Source organism: Psittacula echo (assembly GCF_963264785.1).
Source record: "Psittacula echo genome assembly, chromosome: 4".
In the NCBI taxonomy this organism is placed as follows: Eukaryota; Metazoa; Chordata; class Aves; order Psittaciformes; family Psittacidae; genus Psittacula; species Psittacula echo.
The window spans coordinates 4197317-4216767 of record NC_137738.1 but is presented as its reverse complement, the minus strand read 5'-3'; the positions used below and the strand labels follow the sequence as shown (position 1 = coordinate 4216767).

At 45.8% G+C, this 19451-nt stretch overlaps 1 protein-coding gene across 4 annotated transcripts in view; it reads left to right on the top strand.

Moving 5' to 3' along the window:
* TTC7A (tetratricopeptide repeat domain 7A) overlaps window positions 1-18927 on the top strand; it is a gene marked incomplete at both ends in the record, with an annotated part of 170005 nt that extends 151078 nt beyond the window's left edge. For all 4 annotated transcript variants that reach the window (XM_080616900.1, XM_080616901.1, XM_080616899.1 and 1 more), the window contains one exon: window positions 18706-18927. In XM_080616900.1, coding sequence (XP_080473026.1) covers window positions 18706-18927 — 222 coding nt within the window. The remainder of the gene's footprint in view (window positions 1-18705) is intronic.
* Window positions 18928-19451: the final 524 nt, after the last annotated feature.

Genomic DNA, 19451 nt, shown 5'->3' with positions numbered 1-19451 from the left:
AATCTAGATGGACTCCCCAACACTGGACACTTTTAAGATTCTGATGGACAGGCTGCTGGGACATCTGTTCTAGGTCATGTTTTGCCAAGAAAGGTTGGACCAGATGATCCTTGAGGTCCCTTTCAACCCCATATTCTATGATTCTATGACTGTCAGACTTCTCTCAGTTGCTTATAGAATATTTCATCTTCCTTTTCACCCTGGCTGGGTGGTCTGTAACAGTCTAACACCATGATACCTGACTTGTTGGCCTTCCCCCTGATTCTTATCCATAAACACTCAACCCTATTGTCACCATCATTAAGCTCTATGCAATCAAAACACTTCCTAACATACCGGGCTACCCCACTGCCTCTCCTTCCTTACATCGCTTGTTCAGCACATTTACACATAACATACCAGCCCCGCCAACCTAATTGGTAGTGAAGGATGAACTATTAATTGCATTTAAAATAAATTCTTAAGCAGCTCTGAGCTTGTGATTATTTTTTTTTTTAAACAAGGAGAAAGTTTAGCTTCATCCTTATGTAAATATTCCCATGGGCAGTGTTTCCCAAAGCAGCTAATGGCAAGCAGGTTTGGCACTTTTATGGGATTGTATGGGTTTTAGTAAGAGAGCAGTATTATTCCCTCACATCTAAAAGTCTATAGAGTTTCTGAACTTCTACTTGTAGTGAATTTTGTGCCAGGTTGGCAAGCAGTGGTGTTTTCTCTCTGAGGCTGTCACTTGCTCAGCAGAGCACAGGAGTGACTAATACAGACAAATGAAGCTAGGAAAAATTAAACAAATACCACAATAAAGCATTTCTAACGTCCTGTATGATCCCCTTGTGGGCTCAAAGCTTGATGGTGTAGGTGAGCTTATAGACTTGTTAGCATACAGCCAGACCCCACAGCATTTAAGTCTTTTCCGAACTGAGATTATATACGTGAGGATAGTTCAGGACAGGCTTCTGCAGTACAGCAGATAACAGTTCTCCCTGTGACTGCACTGAGAGTAAGAGATTCTGCACGTATTTCATGCATATTAAGAGCAAAATTGCCTGCAGTATCTTCAGCACCAGGTCCATGGACCGTTTGCTATCCTGTTTGCCTGAAAAGTGTCTTGCCTTGAGAGCAAGAAAAGTAAATAAAACCTACAGGCCCTTGAGATTTGCAAGCTTCAGGAGCAGAAACCCTCACTTTAGGATTCCTTGCTGTTGTTCCTAGAATACCACAAATAGGTCAAACAAGCAATCTTGAAAGCTCAGAACTGCTTTTCACTTACGATAAATGATTGTGCAAGTATTTGAGGTAAGTGTTCATTTCACATTTCTGCAGAAGACTTTCTCAGCTCATCGATTTTGTGTTCTCTGAGAAGTTCTCTATTATTTGGTGGCTGACAACAGCAGATCAGACTGGAAGCACACACCATTTTTAACTAATCTCTTACTTTGAATAGTGGATGAAGAACAATCAAAGGAAATGGTTTGGAAGTAACACATTGTTTAATATCAGCTCTCCCAAACCAGCAAATATAACATAGCAGCATCGAAAATAGCAGCATCACAAATTAAAAATGGCTTATATGTGAGATCCTTGAGCCAAAAGGCAGCCTGCTTTTTGTAAATCTATTTTTACCTTGGTCAGCTGTACTAAGTGATTTTATCAATGTAGCTAGTCTCTGCAATAAGAATGCTCACTTAATGTAGAGTCAATGCAGGCAGCTATGACAAGTCATGGTATATCCATGTAGCACAAATCCTTTCAAATCAACTTCATACAACTGAAGTTCTGTAAATGGATTAAATCTTGATACTCTTGCACTACTCAATTCCACCCTCGCAAGCTGGCATCAAACAGGGGCAGAAAAGCAGCCCTGTTGGAAGTGCAGCCCTGCTATTTTTGCATACTTTGAACTAGACGACTTGCAAACTTTTTCCATCTCAGTGGTCAGTTGTCACAGTTTGAGAAGAACCAGAGGGACTGCTTCTCTGCATCTCCTATTAGAAGAGAGGTGCCTTTAGCAAAGACTTTCCTTGCTCAGATACCACAGAGCTGATGGTGAAAGGTGAAACCTTTCAAATTAAAAGGAATTATGATGGCCTACGTATCTACGACAGCATATCTTGCACTACTGTAGGGCTGCTGCTAGTGCTCTTATACTAGAGGTAACTAACTAATAGTAGTTGTGGTCAGCAGCGCTGGCCCCACAACAAAGGATAGGGGAAGGCCAAGGTTAACAAGGACAAAGTATTTAATAAGCAGCCAAAATAAGTTTAATTCCTTAAAGAGGGTGAGGGAGGACTTTTTTGGCTATTGCTGTCTAAAACCTTGAGGGCAGTTTCAACATCCTGCCAGCATACAGACTGAAGAGCAAACAAACTTCCACTACAATAAAGCAAGTGGGCAGTGCATAGCAGGTATAAAGTTAACTTTAAAATGAAAGAGAGATCTTTTAAAACTAGGATGAAGCTGTGCAGCAGGTACAGTCTGAACGTGACCTGCTGTGGCTTCCTTCCCTTCCTATGGGTTGCGATACATTGCATTGTGGGGCTGTTTATCAGCCACAGAGCATGGTTTTGTATTCGACATTATCTCTGTTATCCTCCATACCACCAGCACCCCTAAATGAATATTTGCATCTTGTGCTAGCTCTCTCTGGAGTTATTTTCCCTCGCAAGTGATGTTGTGAATGAGTTTGCCCAGCCCTTAAAAACCAGACCCTTAGGAGTACCTTTGCAGAGTGTTTTTCAGCCTGAGCAAAAGCCAGTGCCTAAGCAGGAGTGAAGAAAAAAGCCTGTTTTCAGACTTCTTCTAAGTGCAGCAGTGTCATATAGATGTCTTTGTAAGGAACTCCTGCAGCTGTCCATCAGAGCTAGCCAGCAGCAAAGGCTGGAAGCAGAACTAGGGCTGGGGGAGGGATTTCATTCTTGTACTGGGCCAGATCCTCTGAACAATGAAGCCAAGTGGGTAAAAGCAAAAGACATGTTAAGTGAAGCGAGCTGAACTGTTCCTTCGTGGGTGCCTGAGGCTCTCTCAGATTATGCTGCATTTAATTCTGCCATTTTGGGCCCCAGTCCTGCACTGATGGTTGGAGGGTGGCTTTTTCCACTTGTGCTTTAGTCCATCAAACACCCCAGACCTTAACAGCATGAAGACCAACCTAGGTACTTTGAATTTTTGTTTAAACCAAGCCTGAACAAAGGTGGTGTTATTTAACTTGAAGCTCCAGTTTAAAAAATAGTAAAAATCCAGTATTGCATGTGGTAAACTCCAGATCTCAGTTAATCTGTACCCTAAAAATCACAGAATGGAGATGATGATGAAAATCCTCTACCAGCCTCACCCCATTAAAGCTACTGAAGTCTTTCCAACATGTCCTCACTGGAGCTGTAGCCAAGGATTTAAGAGGTCCATGTTTGTTTAAAATTGTCTCTAGACTACCTGAAACTAGAGGCCAAGAATCTCTGCAGAGCCATTGGGCACTGTATTTATTTGTTTTCATCCGTGCATGAATTTCTTTGAAAATACCCAGCAGAGCAATAGGAAGGGATTGTTTTTAATCTTTAGAGATGATAGCATGCTGTGATGCATCAAGGACACTCAAAAACAAAGCATCAGATAAACTGTACCGGGAGATGTTGGGGTTTTTTTTTTACCTCCAGGCTCTTTTGCAAATCAAACACACTCTGCTTGGAGCTGGCTGTTGATGAGACATCCATAGGTTCGGGTTGTCATCCCACAAGCATTAACACCGCCGTGTCCTCTCAATTTACACGTGCGCGAATGCAGCTGGATTCTGCCCATGCTCAGCACCCCGAGGGAGCGCAGTCATTATCACTACAAGGACAGCTGGGATCTGGCCTTCAGCCAGGACATTGCTTAATGCAATCAGAAGATTTTGGTGATACAGAGTGGATTTCACATCCCCTTCTCCGGGAGAGTGGAGCTGAAGTCATGGTTTTATGCCCTGCTTGGTTTAAACCCAGTCCGTGCATTGTTTGTGTTACACTGGACAGCACAGTGGACAAAAGAGTGTTTTCTGCCGCCCAGGTTTCAAATCATATTAACGACTACTATTTATGTAGCTGCAAATGTATCGTTCCTCTTGTCTGAGATCTCCTCAGCAGTATCCTCCCCTGCCTGAATGAGCAGGGTTATAAAACACAGTAATTATAAATCTCATTGACTGCCTTGCATTCAAGGGCGTGTTCCCCCCGAGCATTTGCTGTGAAGCGTGTTACCCGGGAGACTGTCCTGTACAATCCAAAACAGAATTATTCTGACCCAGTGAGCTCGTTGGAGGGGAGAACATTTGGGATGCTGACCTGCTGCCACAGCACAGAGAATGCATTTTTCTCATTGCACAGCAGGGCTATGCCACGCTACAACAAGGCAAATACATTCAAGCATTCTTTTAAGGCATGACTTACATCTCATTGACAAGTGCTGGCTCCCTAAAGATGCAGAAAGGGAGCCTAGGACAGCAGTCCCAAACCAGAAGTCATGCTGGCCATCCACACAATTCAGCAGCTTTCTCTGAAGGTTTGGTTGTCTGAGACCTTTCTGGGCAAACCTATAAATACCTCAGACAAGATAACACAGTATCAGTAAAACCCCTTCTTAAAACATTCAAGTCAGGCTATGCTTGTAAGACAGGCTAAGCAGCGTTTAGTAGGGGACAGCTGGCTGTTCTGCCTTGCACTACTAACCATAACATGCTTCACTCCCATCCTTTCCCCATCCATCATACTCAGGATCTGTACGGGTACTTTCCTCCGTCCTGAAGGGTTCATTATCAGCATCGATTGTGATGCCCTACAGTCTGGAAGCTACACAAAGCCCTGTCAGTCCCCCAGTCTTGAAAAAAGGGCTGTAAAACCTGAGCACTCTCATGCTCCGGGGAAAGGAACAAAAAAGAAAAGAAAAGGAAGCGCTTCCTAGAACAGCAGCAAACACAGAGCACGCTGTTGCCATCCATTTCCTCCATTAGTGTCAGTGCACAAAAGGAACACAGTGCTATGTGGTAGCATAGGCTGTCACATCTTCTTTGTGCTCCAGGAGGAGGGGGAGACGAGGTGCACGGCAGTCACTCCCAGCAGGTGTGCAAACCAATTGAGTTTAATTAGAAACATCCTGCTGGAAGGGTAAATGTTTTACAAGGAGATCACCCCCATCAGGGAATGCTGCTGGAGCCTGTGTTTTGGTGAGGCTTTCATACAAGTACAGCTGGAGGTGAGCATCTCCTTGCCTGGCTGTCTCCACTGCTCCCCAGACACAGGAACACAGGATTCATGTCCTACTGCTACACGGTCGGTCTTCTCCACGTTGCTGCCCTCCTTGGCATCTCACATATGCAGGCTGGTTCATTTAACCATACCCATGGCTGTTCCTCCTAGCACGAAGGCAGCCCAACCTCACTGATGTGAAAGGGCTTTGCTAGACTTGGCAATGGGTGCAATGCTAGGGGTTGTACTGCTCTGTAAATATCCTCTTCACTCCATATGGATTAAAAAGACATAATGTTTGTGACTTAATTTTAACTTGGTTTTTTTTGCCTAGGTCTGTGGGCAGCACTGAACTGTGTCTTATGTGTATGTCTCTGTGAGACTGCAGCAGTTACCCAGTTCATTACATTGAGGCAGTTGAGGGTTTTTCACTGTTTACTGGAAATCATCAGAGACTGTTTTTATCCTCTTTCCTGATGATCCGGTATTTTTCCTCTGGCAGTTCTCAAGAAAATTTGTTTTTCCCTCCTCCAAATACAGTATCCATCATTAGACTACTGCCAAACAATGTAATCAGCAGAATAACTGGTCTGTAGTGCAGGCAGCTCTGGTGCCATCTAAACAAGAGAGTACAGAAGGTTTTGGTTGGTTCAAAGCTGAGTCGGGTTCCTAGTCAGTAGAAGTCATCTCTTTATGTGTTGTCTCTGGAGAGGTTGCAACTATTTTTCCATTCCCTTCAATTAAGTGATGGGCTGATTAGCCTGTGACTGCAAAGGAGGTATGCAGATGCCTTAAGAAATCACATGTATGGTTTCAGTAGATGGCGGCTTGCCTAGCCTCAATCCTTTCATAAAAAGAGAATTAGCTGTTCCTCCTCGCACATGGCTTTAGGCAGCACTGTACTGCTTTAACATTGGTCAGAGCTCAGGTAGAGCCATGTACCTGTCAACCTGACAGCTCCTACGGTGCTGCTGTAGGAGCAAGGACATCTCTGAATGGTGAAATGCAACAAGGTATTCCTGCTACCAGACCAGTTCTCTACAAATCCCATGTGCTTGTATTTATATGAGAGTATCAGCACCTTTCCTCAGTGTAAACATACAGTTCTAAAATTAAAATGCCAAGTATTAGAGTATAAAGCTAAATACCTTAATCACATGCCAACAGAAACGATCAGTGACTGCTATATTTTGGCAAAACATTTTGATCTCAAGTATCCATCTATAGAAGAGCATCATATCACTTTTTAAACAGTTTCAGAAATTCAGCCAGATCTTGGTGCTTGGACAAGTAACAGTTTTTGTCATGCTTGACTTCCAGAAAGATGACTGCTATGGAAGCGTCTGCTGTAGTTATTACATGACAATTAGCAGTTGCTTCTCTGCTGACAGATGTCCACAGCAAAAAAAGCACTGATTGCCTCTTTTGTTTGCAGTTTTAGAGACACCATAATCAAGTAGCTTAGACCATCTCCAAGAGATACTGTCCTTGCACCAAAAGGGCAGCCTTATTGCCTAGGTTAATGTGGAAGTTTGAGTCCTTTCTCCCCATGCATAATTAAACATTGCAGTTATTTCTATGGATAGATCTCTTACCCAGGATAGATGAGCAAGCTGTATTTCAGCATTTGGTTTACTAATGCTGTTCCAACAATAAAGCGAGATGCACTGTGCACATGTCATATTGGTGGCATTGCTTAGCTGGGACTTCTAAGAAGCAATAGAAGGGAAAGGAAGAATTTGTAAAGAAGGGGAAAATGACTTCACATAAGCACAAATTGATGAACAAAGTTCACAAACTCTTTTGCTGCACAGCTACAGCATGGAACATGTTTCAAAAGAAAGCTTCTTAAAATGTCACAGACAAAATAGTATTATTCAAATAATTCAGGGGAAAAATAGCTGGTTTACATTAGTGCTGAAAAGAATGCAGTGCAAGCCATGACCTAAATTAACATTTCTGCCTGTTATCCAGAGGCCTCTCCTTTAGCCTTCCCTCCTGCAGCCCACTGAAGTTAAAAGGAGTCCTTGCACAAGGGGTTTTGCCCGAGGCAGGATGGCAGAATGATGTGCTGTGCCTGGCAGCGGGATTTTGAAGCATTTGCTAACAGGCAGAGGTCTGTGGGAGCAGACATGAGACTGGCAGGTGGGACTTAATAGCAGAGATTTTGTGCAGCTGCCAGAAAATCAAAACCCAGATGCTGGAGCTGAACACATGCTGCCTGATCGGAATGATGTTCTGGGGGAAAGAGGAAGCCAGCAAGTGTCTGCCAGAGAAGAATTTGATTCTGAGTCCAGCACTGCCTCACCTCGTCCTTCTCCTGGGGTCAGACCAGTCACAGCACTGTCTATGCATCAGTAACTGGCCGGGCTTGGAGATGCATGGCATTTTTTCATTATGGTGCACCCACAAAAGTACCTCACCTAGTCAGACCCCTTTTTGCCTCTTCAGAAGCTTATTTAAATTCCCTACTTACTGTCTGGTTTTCCTTCTTTCTTTCTTCTCTGCATGAGCTATCTTCTCTGAGTTCCCTATTCTCCTCACATTCATTCTGCAAGGTACGTTTTTATTGCTGCTCCCCAGAGACCATATTCTTCCCAAGACATTGATCTTCCTGACTTATTTTCTCCATCCCTCCTCTGTAGGAGGTCAGTTCCCTCTCTAAAAAGCACCAGCAAGCATGCACTGAAAGAAGAGCACAGCAGCAGACCAGCTGTATTTTACCCTTCCACAACCACCCCAGTGAACAGGTAACTAGGATTTGCACTGTACGCAGGCACTAAGGGCGTCTGCAGACTGGTGGCTAACATGCTCCCACACTCTAGCACGAAAGATGTGGGCAAAGCCAGCAGACTGCAAACCAGGCCAAGCACTTCACCCTTTCTGCCCAAAGGAGGAATTTCCTAAAAATACATGTCCTGACATACCACTGAGCCACATGGCACAGTGAGTGCAGTCCTATTTTCAGCCTGCTCTGCAGGGTGACATAGCGAGTTACACCTCCTCCCCGAAATGGCACGTCAGCAGCGCAGCACTTGCTGGTGGACCATCGGCACAGCCTTCTGTGGGACGGTGCTCGAAACTGGAATTCCCCGTCAAGTGATCACACACTCCTCATGCACGAGGCTGCAGTTGCAGGAAGCATCCCCGGTCGCGCTGACTGTAATCAGGGCAGCTGCTTTCTGCCCATCAGGACGGCAGTGGTACTCTGCAAGTCCCTGATTGGTTATGGGCTGGGAGGAGAGAGTGATCAAAACGAATTCTATCTGACCCTAAGAGAAGTTCTATTATAAAGGCTATTACGCCTCTCTGGCGTGTACCTCTTGCAGCTTCACCAGTGATAGGTAACAGTGGTAAATGACAGTGGTAAAGCAACGTTTAGCTTTTGGAGATGACTGGGGGCCTTTTTCCAAACCATGGCTGGTTAGCAGATTCTGTTTTCCCAACTCTGAGGCTCACTGCAGAATCCCAAGAATGTTCCTGCGCTTCAGATATCCCAAAATAACTGCTCCAAGCTCTCCTTGGGGAAAAGCAATCCTTAGAGCAGCCTCTGGGCTCAATTTTTTTGTGTTGAAGCAGCTGAGCTTGAGGGAGAGAACTTGTCTTTGCCTCTAGTCACTGGCTCCCATAGGAGGAATGAGCATTTTGGATGCTCACATTAATAAGTTAGCGTATCAGCTCATTCACTGTTCAAAGAATTGCAAGCACTTTGTTCTCCTCATTTCTGTTTGCTGCAGAACCATCTTCCCTGCAAATCCACTAGTTAGCTGGTGGCTTGAGTAGCCCAGCAATGGAGCAAATCCCTGACTGTGCATCCAGATCACCGCTCCTGAGCACCAGTTAGGAGCCCACAGGGCTGTTCTGCAGGTTTGTTGCCTGCAGTCTTCCTCTGCGGTTGCCAGGCTTCCTTCCTCCATCCAGATGAGACAGGGGAGCCCTCGCAGACAAGGTAGTAAGTGGTTCTCCGACACTGAAGCCATCACTTAGACACTGTGAGTGGCCGTTTCCTCTCCTGGGGGAACTGCCCATTTCCCTCACAAGCAGGAGACCGGACCCGCTGTGGTGTTTGGGGTCACTCGAAGAGGCAAATCTCATCCACTGTGAAGCGCAGAGATTTCAGTCCATTAGCGGCAGGACTGGTGCTCTGCTTCTCAGAGGTGGATTATCCCGGTTTCCAGGGAATCTGTATATCCTGTTTGTATGTGCCAGTCATTTGCGCTCCTCTGTTGTGGTAAGTTATTCTCCATGTCCCTGAGGTGCTCATTACCACATTATTCAGGCTCTGTTTATGTAACTTTAGAAACCAGAATAAATTCCTGAAAGACAAAACTCCCCAGCTCGTCTCTGATCTCTGCTCTAGAGTGTGTGTAACACCTTCCAAGAGAAGAACCTGACACATTTCTTAAACCCCTCGAGTTCCTGGGATGGTTCAGTCATCTCTGCAGAATAAAACTTGCATCCAGGCCTCAAGACATTGCCCTTGGCCTGATCTCTCCCTGTAGCAGGTGCCCCTCTACTGAGCTCCAGCCTGATCTTCCAGAAGATGGCTAGCTTTAGTTGTGGTTTCCATCCACAACATTCAAGATACCACAGCAGCTCTACTAATCAGTATTGTCCCTATGCTGTGCTTTGCTCTGAGATAAGTTAAAGCCTAGAAATTGTAGTTGCCAGTTTGGTCTACAGCTGAACTCACAAATGGCACTTCAGAAAGCGCTCAGGGACCTGGCAGAAGGAAGAAGGGGTAGAATCACTGTCCTCTCTATACTTCAACCTTCAAACAGGCTTTCACAAACAAGGAAACCAGTTATAATGAGTTTAAATTCTGCGCTATTTAAGCTGTCTGTTATTGTACCAGAGACAGGACAGAGTGATAGACTATAGTAATAAAAAATAGCGTGCAGCACAGTAGCAGAATACATTGCCTTCTGGTACATAAGACACAGCTGCACTAACAGAGGGGTGGGAACTAGCAAGACTTCCAGGTTTTCAACAAGCTATCCCAATACAGTGAGCTGCCCACAGTCAAGAGAAGGAAGGACAAGTTCCTTCTTGCCAAATAAATGGGAAACATGTAAACATCACAGCTCTCCAGTGTTGGTGGAGCTTCCATTTACACTAATGTTATGTGCAGTATTTATCAAAAGTCTTTAATTATTTATCTTCTCAATGAGTTTCCTCATTCGCTCTTTTGAGCATGTAACAGAAAATGCTATCTGTAACCCAGCAAAACCTCTTTGTGTGCAGAGGTTCATGATTTATGGCAGACTTTGCATTAAGAGGCAGTAAGGAAACATGCTCCTTGCAGGGTGGGAGGCACCGAAACAGAAGCAGAGGCACTGGCTGGACCCGCAGCAGCGCATTCCTGCCCAGCTCGTGCTGTGTTTCCCAGCAGCTCGGCTAGCGTAGCCCCCAGCTGTGATCCTGCACTGGGAGGCTGCGGCTGTAGCTGTGCGGAGGATGTCATTAATCACATGCTATCCCAGAGGCTGCCAGGAGTGGAAAAGTAAGCAAATTAAGATTTTTTACATATCTCGGCTCTCCTTTCAGAAGACATCTGCTGTAATCTCCATTGGCATTCTGTGTGCTTCTGTCAGCCGTGGCTTCACTGCACCCCTCCTCCGAGATGTGCTAAATGCGGTGCCTGCTCTGGCCATTAGTTCTGTAGGACTGCAGTTCACGGAGATCCTCAAGCTGCTGTCTCAGAGAACCTGTTCGTGGCTTGCACATTCAGAGAGGGGGGGAGATAACACACACGGGAAGTGTGCACATCAGCCCCTCCTTTGCTGCAAAGCAGTGCATTGAAAACTGGGGAAAGATCCAGCATTGGCACTGTGGGAAACCTAGCAGTCAGAAATCCCTTGCTCATCAGCCACAGCACACTCTGGGCACTCAGATTAATTGGGTGTCCAAGTCTTAAGCCTAGACATTCCCCTGCTATATGCAGCATCATCTTGTTATGTGCAACAGAACACAGGCACCTGCTTACTATCAAAGTAGAGGCAAAGAAAGAGCGTTTTCTGCCCCAGGGGTGATGGAGATGCTTAACTGCTGCCCTAACTTCTTACAAATATTAACTAGAAGTTACTAGAAGCATATTAGAAGCATGCACCCCCTGGGCACATGAGAGGCAAGTTCTCAACCCTCTTTAGCCTGAGAACACTTAAACCCAGGACTTCTGACTCCCGGAGTTTGTCCCTTGACTCTGTTCTTGCTCTCCAAATTGTTCCTGAGCAGTGGCAGATTATTCAATGTGAAAAGCGTTAGCAGCCAGTGAAGCACAGTAACCACTTTCTGGTCACGTGCTTTAGCCAGAAAACCTGCTGGTTTTCAGCATCTTGTATGTCTTTTCTCTCATTGCTGATGCTGATCAGTCTCAGTTCTGCGAGTACTGTAAAATACTTGCATATATCTAGGCTGAATCTCACTAATTTCGACCAGGCTTTCTGTCAGGATAGCAGGTACAGTGCACAACAGAATTGAGGCCTTAACTTATAAATTATGTATTCTAATTTACTGTTTATTGTTCGTTTGGGACCTTCTCTTGGTGTCTGTTTTTTACAGATGACACTGCAAGCCTGAGTCCTAGTTGAAGCTACTGTGCGCTCTACTGCAACATTACTATGACAACTGCTGAGATCAGGGCTGGGAGAAATCTTTCCTTCCCTAGGAAAAGAGAGTGCGAAACAAATACTGCATTTACTTAGTCTCAAACGTGTTTGAGGCATCCTGTTCGATTTCCTTGCTTGCTGCTTCACCTCCATGTAGGTCTCAGCAAAGAAAGATCTATCTAGAGAATATTGAGCATGCAGCAAACAAGTCTGCTTAGAATAAAGCTTAAGTGTCGACACTCCAACAAGGCATTCTCTCCAGGCTTGTGTGAGCCTCCCTGTGAAGACATCAGAGCCTCCAGGTTGGAAATGCTGCCTTAGGGTTTGCTTTTTATGTCAATAAATGTTTTATCACACTTAAGGTTCAAACACAGTACGAACATCCCTGCTAACATTTGATGAACTCAAAAGGAGACAGCAAGCATGGGCAGAGGGCAGTGTGCAATATGGCACAGTGCTTCCCTTCTGCAGGGGGGCTTGCCTTGGCCCCACAATGGGGCCTGGGCATGAGGGTGCCTTTACAATTACACACTGCCTTGGAAAACACATTGACAAGCCAGGGAAGGGAATGTCCTTCTGTTCAGAACTTCACCTTCTAATCTTTGCTTTCTTTTGCTTTTTCTTTTCTCCTTGCCAAAACTACCTTGGTTATGGTTAGTAAAGCATATCTGCATGCCTAGCTCTGTGGAGGGTTTAAGACGCCTCTGTCTTCATGCTTGGCTACTCTGCCTCTCCTGATACCTCCTTACAGTCTCATTTCTTCTCTTACCTCACACTCATCTGTAGCACACGACGATGCTGCAGTGAGGTTTAAGCAGCACTCTGCTGCTAGGCTGCCTTTGAAGCCTGCAGTACCACAGCTGAAATCTCCGCGTTGAATCTATGAGTTGAAACCCACAGACAGTGCACAAGCACTACAAATCCTGATGCAAACTCAGGTTTTTGTTTTCCCCAGCACTTGCCTATTCCCCCCCTCCCAGTGCTGTTCCTTCATTTTTCCTTATGCTCTGTTTTGCAGTGGCCCTGCCTGCCTTCCCTCTCCTCCCTTCTCCTTCCCCTCCTCTGCTCTATCAAATGCAGCACTCAGGCGTCACTGACTGACAGGGGATGCAGCAGCTTCGGTGGAGGAGATGGAAAGGGGGAAGGAAGAAAAGGAAAAGCTACTCTCGACAAAAGAGGCGGCAGAAACACTGAAAGGCAAGCTTTCCTCCAGAAATGGATCCAGACACCCTTTGTTAGGGCAGGAAATTGGGATAGGGTCTCTAATGCGGAGTGTTTGGCGCGCAGACCCTGGCTGCTCCACGTATTCCTACAGTGCATTCTCAGAGGACAGAGCTCAGATGTATAGCTCAGGTTCGCCACAACCTGGACTGAATCAGCAAAATGGATGATTAGCTAGCTGAGTGGCAGCGCAACCAAAACTCACTGCACTGCTCAACAACAGCTTAAAAAAGTACTGGCTCCTCAGAAATGCGAAGGTCATGAATGTAGGGGGGAAGAAACACAAAGAAATCAGCTGGTTACATGTCTGTCTTTATCCTAGGAGACCTAGGATTTCCAGGGTTAATCTTTGCCATTGTCCAAAAAGACTCTGATACATTCCATGGTTTATGCAGCAGATTTTGCTTACAACTTACTCTGATTGCTAAATAGTTACAGAAGCGTATGTCGCCCTGTAGCAGTGCGGATTTTTCTGTTATGTGAGACTGTTATCACCAAGTGCCAAATGCATCTTGAAAGGCTTTTTTGTAGCATTCTGCTGAATTAGCACAGTTCTGAACGAGTACTCTTCTGCAGCATGCCCTGATATTGCCAGCTGCTGACTGCCCTCCTACTAACCACTAGTGACATGTCCGTACTACATCTTGGAGTAGCAGTAAGGGTACCCCATTTACTTTGAAATGAATTAAATAATGCACTAGCAGAAGCCCAACAGTAAGTCTGCAAAGTCTAATTTCTTCTGGAAATTTCTTAGGGTATTTGGACAATAATGGGCAAAAATGCTGTGCGCAGTTGAGAAAAACATCAGAGACATCAGAGTGCAAAGAAAGAAAGAAACCTCATTTAAAGTAATTCTTAAAATCAATTTGTGAAGGACAGAGTCTATTCTATCTATACATACTCTCAAAGAATGAGATGACTGTGCAAACAAAACAAACAGCAGTCTCCCAGGAATGACATAGAATGTTTTTCTGGAAATCTCTTTCCAATACAAGCCCTAGAAGAAAGAAGAGTAAATCTGTGCCACCTTAGTGGAAGGAGACTGGGGTGTCAAGACTCAGGATAACTCCCTGAAGCTCATCAGGTGCTTCAACTAAACATTTGCAAAGGAAGTTTTGACTTCCATTACTAAAAATAAACTGCAGCTTGTACTTGAGGCTTCCATAATAACTTTTCTGAACTATTTGCTGGGAATTTTGTTTTTGCTAACAACCTTTAAGGAGGTTTTGTCAAACTCTAAGGAAGTAAAGGCACAGATCAGAAATTTCATGACCTTCTGAAATGGGACTTTAAGTGGGGCTTATGTCCACTTTCTTTATTAGTGGAAATGGAAAACAAGTCACTTTTTTTCCCATCTAACTGTAATTGAAATATGTCTCTCCTAAACCAAAGCTGGCCTCACTCAAGTATCGATTACTAAGTAAGTACCACTTCACTTAAGGCAAGGGAGTCCAACCCAGTGTCACTATAGAAGTGGTTTAGGTTTTGTTTCTTTTGCATATGGACAAGGTCAAAAATACCTTTGGAAAAGCTTCCCCTGTCCCTGAAATCAAAACCAACATATTCAGGAATCCAGCTGCCAGCATAAGGCACCCTAAACCAGCAAACCAAATTTGCTCTCTGCCTTCATTCACCACTGGACAGTACCAGTTCACTGTGCAGCAGCCCCTCACCTCAAACGAGTTTCGTCCAGTGGTTTCAGCTCCGCCTTTTGCAGTCTGGTTCGTAGCCTGGCTTCGCTTCTGTGCCTCTGTTTGCAACATCTGATGTCTTCAGACCTAAAGAGGAAAATGAATCAAGTTACCCGTGGACTTCAGTGAGTGAGTGGTTGAGTTAGCATCCAAGCACAGTGCAGTTATACTTAATGCTGCCATAACTTGCATGCTAGTATAACATGCAGCACATGAAGTGCCTGTGTGTGGCTAGCACCAGTGTGAGCCCCAGCAGCGTGCTGCCCACAGGAGCTCAAAAGCAGAATGATTCCCACACACCTTTTCGTTTGGTTTGGGGTTTGTACTATTAATAATATGCTTGAGTTTAAAAAGAAGCCTGCCTTCATTGCTCTTTGCCTGGGTCAGTACCGACACTGACAAACACCTTACTGAGGGGTACTCATCATCTCTGGGAGGAAAATAAGCAGGCAAAACCAGAAGTGCCAGTGCTAGCCAGGAGGTGGCAGAGGAGCCAGGCTACCTTGTATACGGGTCTCTGCATTAGTTTGGCAAAAACACAAATAGGAACCAAGGAAAGGCAGCAAAACCCAGCCCCACCCTCCATCTTCAGGAATAAGAGGATGAAACCCTTAATCACATTCCTGCTTGTATTTATACTAATTGCTTATCTTCCTGAGATCTGACTTCGTGAAATGGTGCATGCACACCAAGCAGATGAGTTTCCATAGAAACTCAGGAACTGAACTTTCATTAGAAAAAATCTTTACGATAAAATAAAAGTCTTCCAGATAAAAATGCAAATTGCCTGTCAGTGGGTGGCTTTCTGAATTTATATATAATGTTTTTCCTTTGCACTGTAGGCAGATTCCAGCTGGACCTACATAGCAACAACATGCAGGCATTGTTTATAGCAAGCCAGACTCCATGGGGAAATATGAAATTCAGTAGCAAGGAGAAGCTCTCAAGTGCAAATACCTCAGGGAAGCAAAAAGCTGAAGTGCTCAGTGCTGCGTCTTGGCGAGGCTTGGGGGCCGTGCAGCCTCCAGCTCTCAGAAAACGCTTGTGGTTTGCAAGGAGCAGGGTGGGGAGGAGCGGGGAGAGGAAACCCAAAGCAAGAAGCTTTCGTGCACGCAGAACTAATGATGTTCAACCTGTCCCTTAAACACACAGCAGCGTATTTCTGCCGGTTCAGTTAAGCCTCACTGGGAAGGCTGACACCATCTGTCACCGCTCGCTCTGGGCAAAGGAGTAGATCTCCGTGCTGGGGTTTGGGAGCGTTGGCAGGGTCTGGGTTGGAGAGCAGATTGGCAATACCCCAGCCTCCACTTGGGCTGAGGCCTGAGGACCAGGGTCTTCTGCCCACAGCACATGGAAATCCAGGTGTGTGGGCAAGGAGACACAGGGCTGTTTCTGGTCAGAAGAGGGAAGCAGAATGGTGAGCACCCCTGGGAAGGGCTATGGACCCAGGCAGCCTTTGGCACTAGCAGTGGTGCATGTAAGCAAGGAGAAGGCAGGAAACCTTTGCCTCCTTTAGCAAATACCTCCTCCTGTACTTCTCTCCATAAACGTAGTTTTTCACTCGTACAGAATATTGCAGCATCAACAGGAAGCTGTGGGAATCCTCAGATCGCCCTTTCTGAGATTTTTTTTTTGTAGCTAAACCAGGATGCTTGGAAGCACTGAATACCAAGGAGTGAGTGTTCACTTGTGCTGCCCTTCCTGGTGGGCATAAGCTTCAGCATCTCCCCAGGTGAACACAGTACCTGGGTTTGTATACAGCCTCCTCACAGGGCTGCAAAGGACCTCAAGCACAGGCACAATAAATGGAGTGGTTCCATGGTGGGGAAGCCACGCCAGGCTCTGGTACTTGCCCAGCAAGGGTGCTGGGGCACACAAGGGAGCTGTGCTGCACGAGCGGTTTACGATGAGGTGGATTTCGCTGCAGCATTGTTGGAAGGCGCGAGATGTCAGCCGAGGAGGGAATTCCTGTCCTTGCTGGAGCAGGATGACAGGCAGCAGCTGCATAGGCTCCATGGGCCCTATGCCTCTCCAGCCAGCAGCCCTCCAGAGCATCAAGAGGCTTGATGCTGCTTAGTGTCAGGATGGGGACAGCGGTGTGTCCTCGGCCACCAGAGAGCACGATCGGCTCTGCCCGGTCAGCGCAACAGGAAGAGTGGTTTTGTGGTTGAGGACTAACTTGAGCTGAGATAGCTCCTGTCTGTTCTTGGCTCAGCAGCAGATCTGCTATGGCCACACTGCTTGCCCTTTCTGGGCCTCATTATCCCTGTCAGGAGGGTGACTCAGGTTGTAATTGCAAATTCCTTACAGTTTGTTGTGATGTGCCTGCAGCTACCTCCACAGGAACCAGCCTGTCCCATCGGAGTGCCTCTGTGCCACCTCTGCCCGCTCACAGGGGGACAGTAAGATCAGGCCCCATTGCCTCACCATTCTCCAGCGGGAAAGAGAAACCTAAAGGAAATACATCCCCACTGCACCTCTAAATGATCAGATTTCATACCGAGTTGATTATTCAGGTCAAGGTTACAGGCAAGCGAAAGGCAACGAAACTTTTCACAGTACTGCTGATACTTCATTAAATTGACATTTCTCATTGTTTCTCTCAGGCAAAGTAATGTGTTTCTGTAGGTGTGAGTACTATAACTGGCTAGTCATGTCATGATAGGGTCTTAGTCATGCTGATGCACCCTGCATCTAATGGCACTTTTGGAAAAACAAACAAAACAAAGCAAAGGAAAAACCTTCACCACTTCCAAAAGCATCACCGTTCTTTGGTCGGAAATTCACTTGAGTTCTCATTGTGAGAGATTTCAAGTTTCTTATGGCTTTTCATATCAACTATGGGCAAGTAGACACATTAAAGATGAAGCTTTTCTTTATATATATATATATGCATCCACATACCACGTAGTGCCAGGAAAAGCACGAAGCCAGGCAATCATCTCGCTTTCCACCATTTCCATGGGTGAGTGCAGGCAGAGGCCATGCAGCTCTTGGCAGGCGGCATGAACGCGTTGGCTGCTTCTTCCACAGGCCCCACTGGATGGAAGCGGTGGGAGGTTCATCCCGGTGCGCGCACCTTCAGGAGGAAGCAGAAAAATGCCACTGATGCATTGTGGCCTGCGAAGCCCACATGACCATCTGGGCTCGGTGTGGTTGACTGCTGTATAATTAAAAGGGAGCCTGGCTCATTAGATGCATTGTGGATTCAGACACATCCATGCGAGCCCTATAGGAAAACATGTTCTTCCTACCACTTCTTTCATCCTCCTCCTCCTGTTCCTTCCAGATGGTTACACCCACTCGTGTCTTTTCTTACCCTAAGGACAGCTTTTCAAACAAGGTTTCTCCATCCTTCTGCTCCCCCACACTGCTTTAGGATCTACATTGGAGTGCAGGAGGACAGAGGGCCCCATGCTGTTTCATACAGCCTGCCCCTAGAAGCGTGGAAGGGAGCTGCATCCCTCTAGCCCCATTTGTTAAGGAGAAAGATCTGTCTGTATGGTCAGGATGTAGGACCTGAGAGACTTGACCTCAGCTGGATGTTCCAGATGTGCAAGAGTTAATTTAGATACTGGGTGTAACTGAACCTGTGTATATTTTCCTTGGGGATTAGAATCCAGTGTAAGTCACTCAAGGAGAGAGGGATGCTTCAAGGGCCTGTAGCCTTTTCTCTGTATAGCACCAGTATATGCTGTCACAGTAACACACAGCAGGAGCAGTTCTGAGCTGGATCAGTCTCTGTGTTTAAAAAAAAGAACTAATTCATAATTGCTTTTTAAATAACACATTGCAATAAAAAAAAAAAAACTCAGAACTTAACAGCTGGTTGCTCGTCTTCTACAGAAATAGGTGGAGATCCCTCATCGTAGGACTTCTGTGCCTGCACTCATACATAGCCCAGCTTGGTGGGGCTTGGGGCGCTCCATTTTCCCGTTTTGTGTCATTAATTGCTCATTACTTGTTTGTTGACAGGGCCTGGTGCTGAGCAGACTTGAGCGGAGGGACCTGGCCCAGAAAGTCCTCAGAGATGCCATCCGGATCCAGACCACCAGTCACAGGGCCTGGAACAGCCTTGGAGAGGTCTTGCAAGCTCAGGGGAAAAACGAAGCAGCCATCGAATGCTTCCTCACCGCTCTGGACCTCGAATCCAGCAGTCCTGTTATCCCCTTCACTGTCATACCCAGGGAGCTCTGAAGCTTTGCTCAGCAACTGAGCACCTTCATTCGTGGACAGACACCAAAACCAAACAAACAAACAAAGAAAAAGCCCAACAGAAAAGTGCCATTGTAACCTGTAACCGGGCAAAACAATTCCAGGATGGGGCTCAGGTCTTCTGGCTTAGCTGAGACAAGCCTAACTGCAGAAGAATTTGCAACAGGAAGAAATAGAGACTGCCTTGTTCTTCACAGGTGCCTGGCTAATCTCCTGTTCAAGTTAATAGCGAGGCTTATTTCAGAGTGTTGGTTCAAGGTGACTGTAGAAAGCTCGTGCTGGAGTACAGCTGTTCAAGCACTTGCACCTTTCAATTTTCATTATAAATACCAAGCCCCCCCATGCCCCCCAGGCTTTAATTAAAGCCCAGACCAGATCTAAACAGGAGTAACTGCACCAACTAACTTGACCAAGATGTGCTTAAACATGTGGCTGCCTCCACACAGCTCTGACAAGGATAGGAATGACAATTAAACCATACAGACTTACAGTATATGCCACTTACA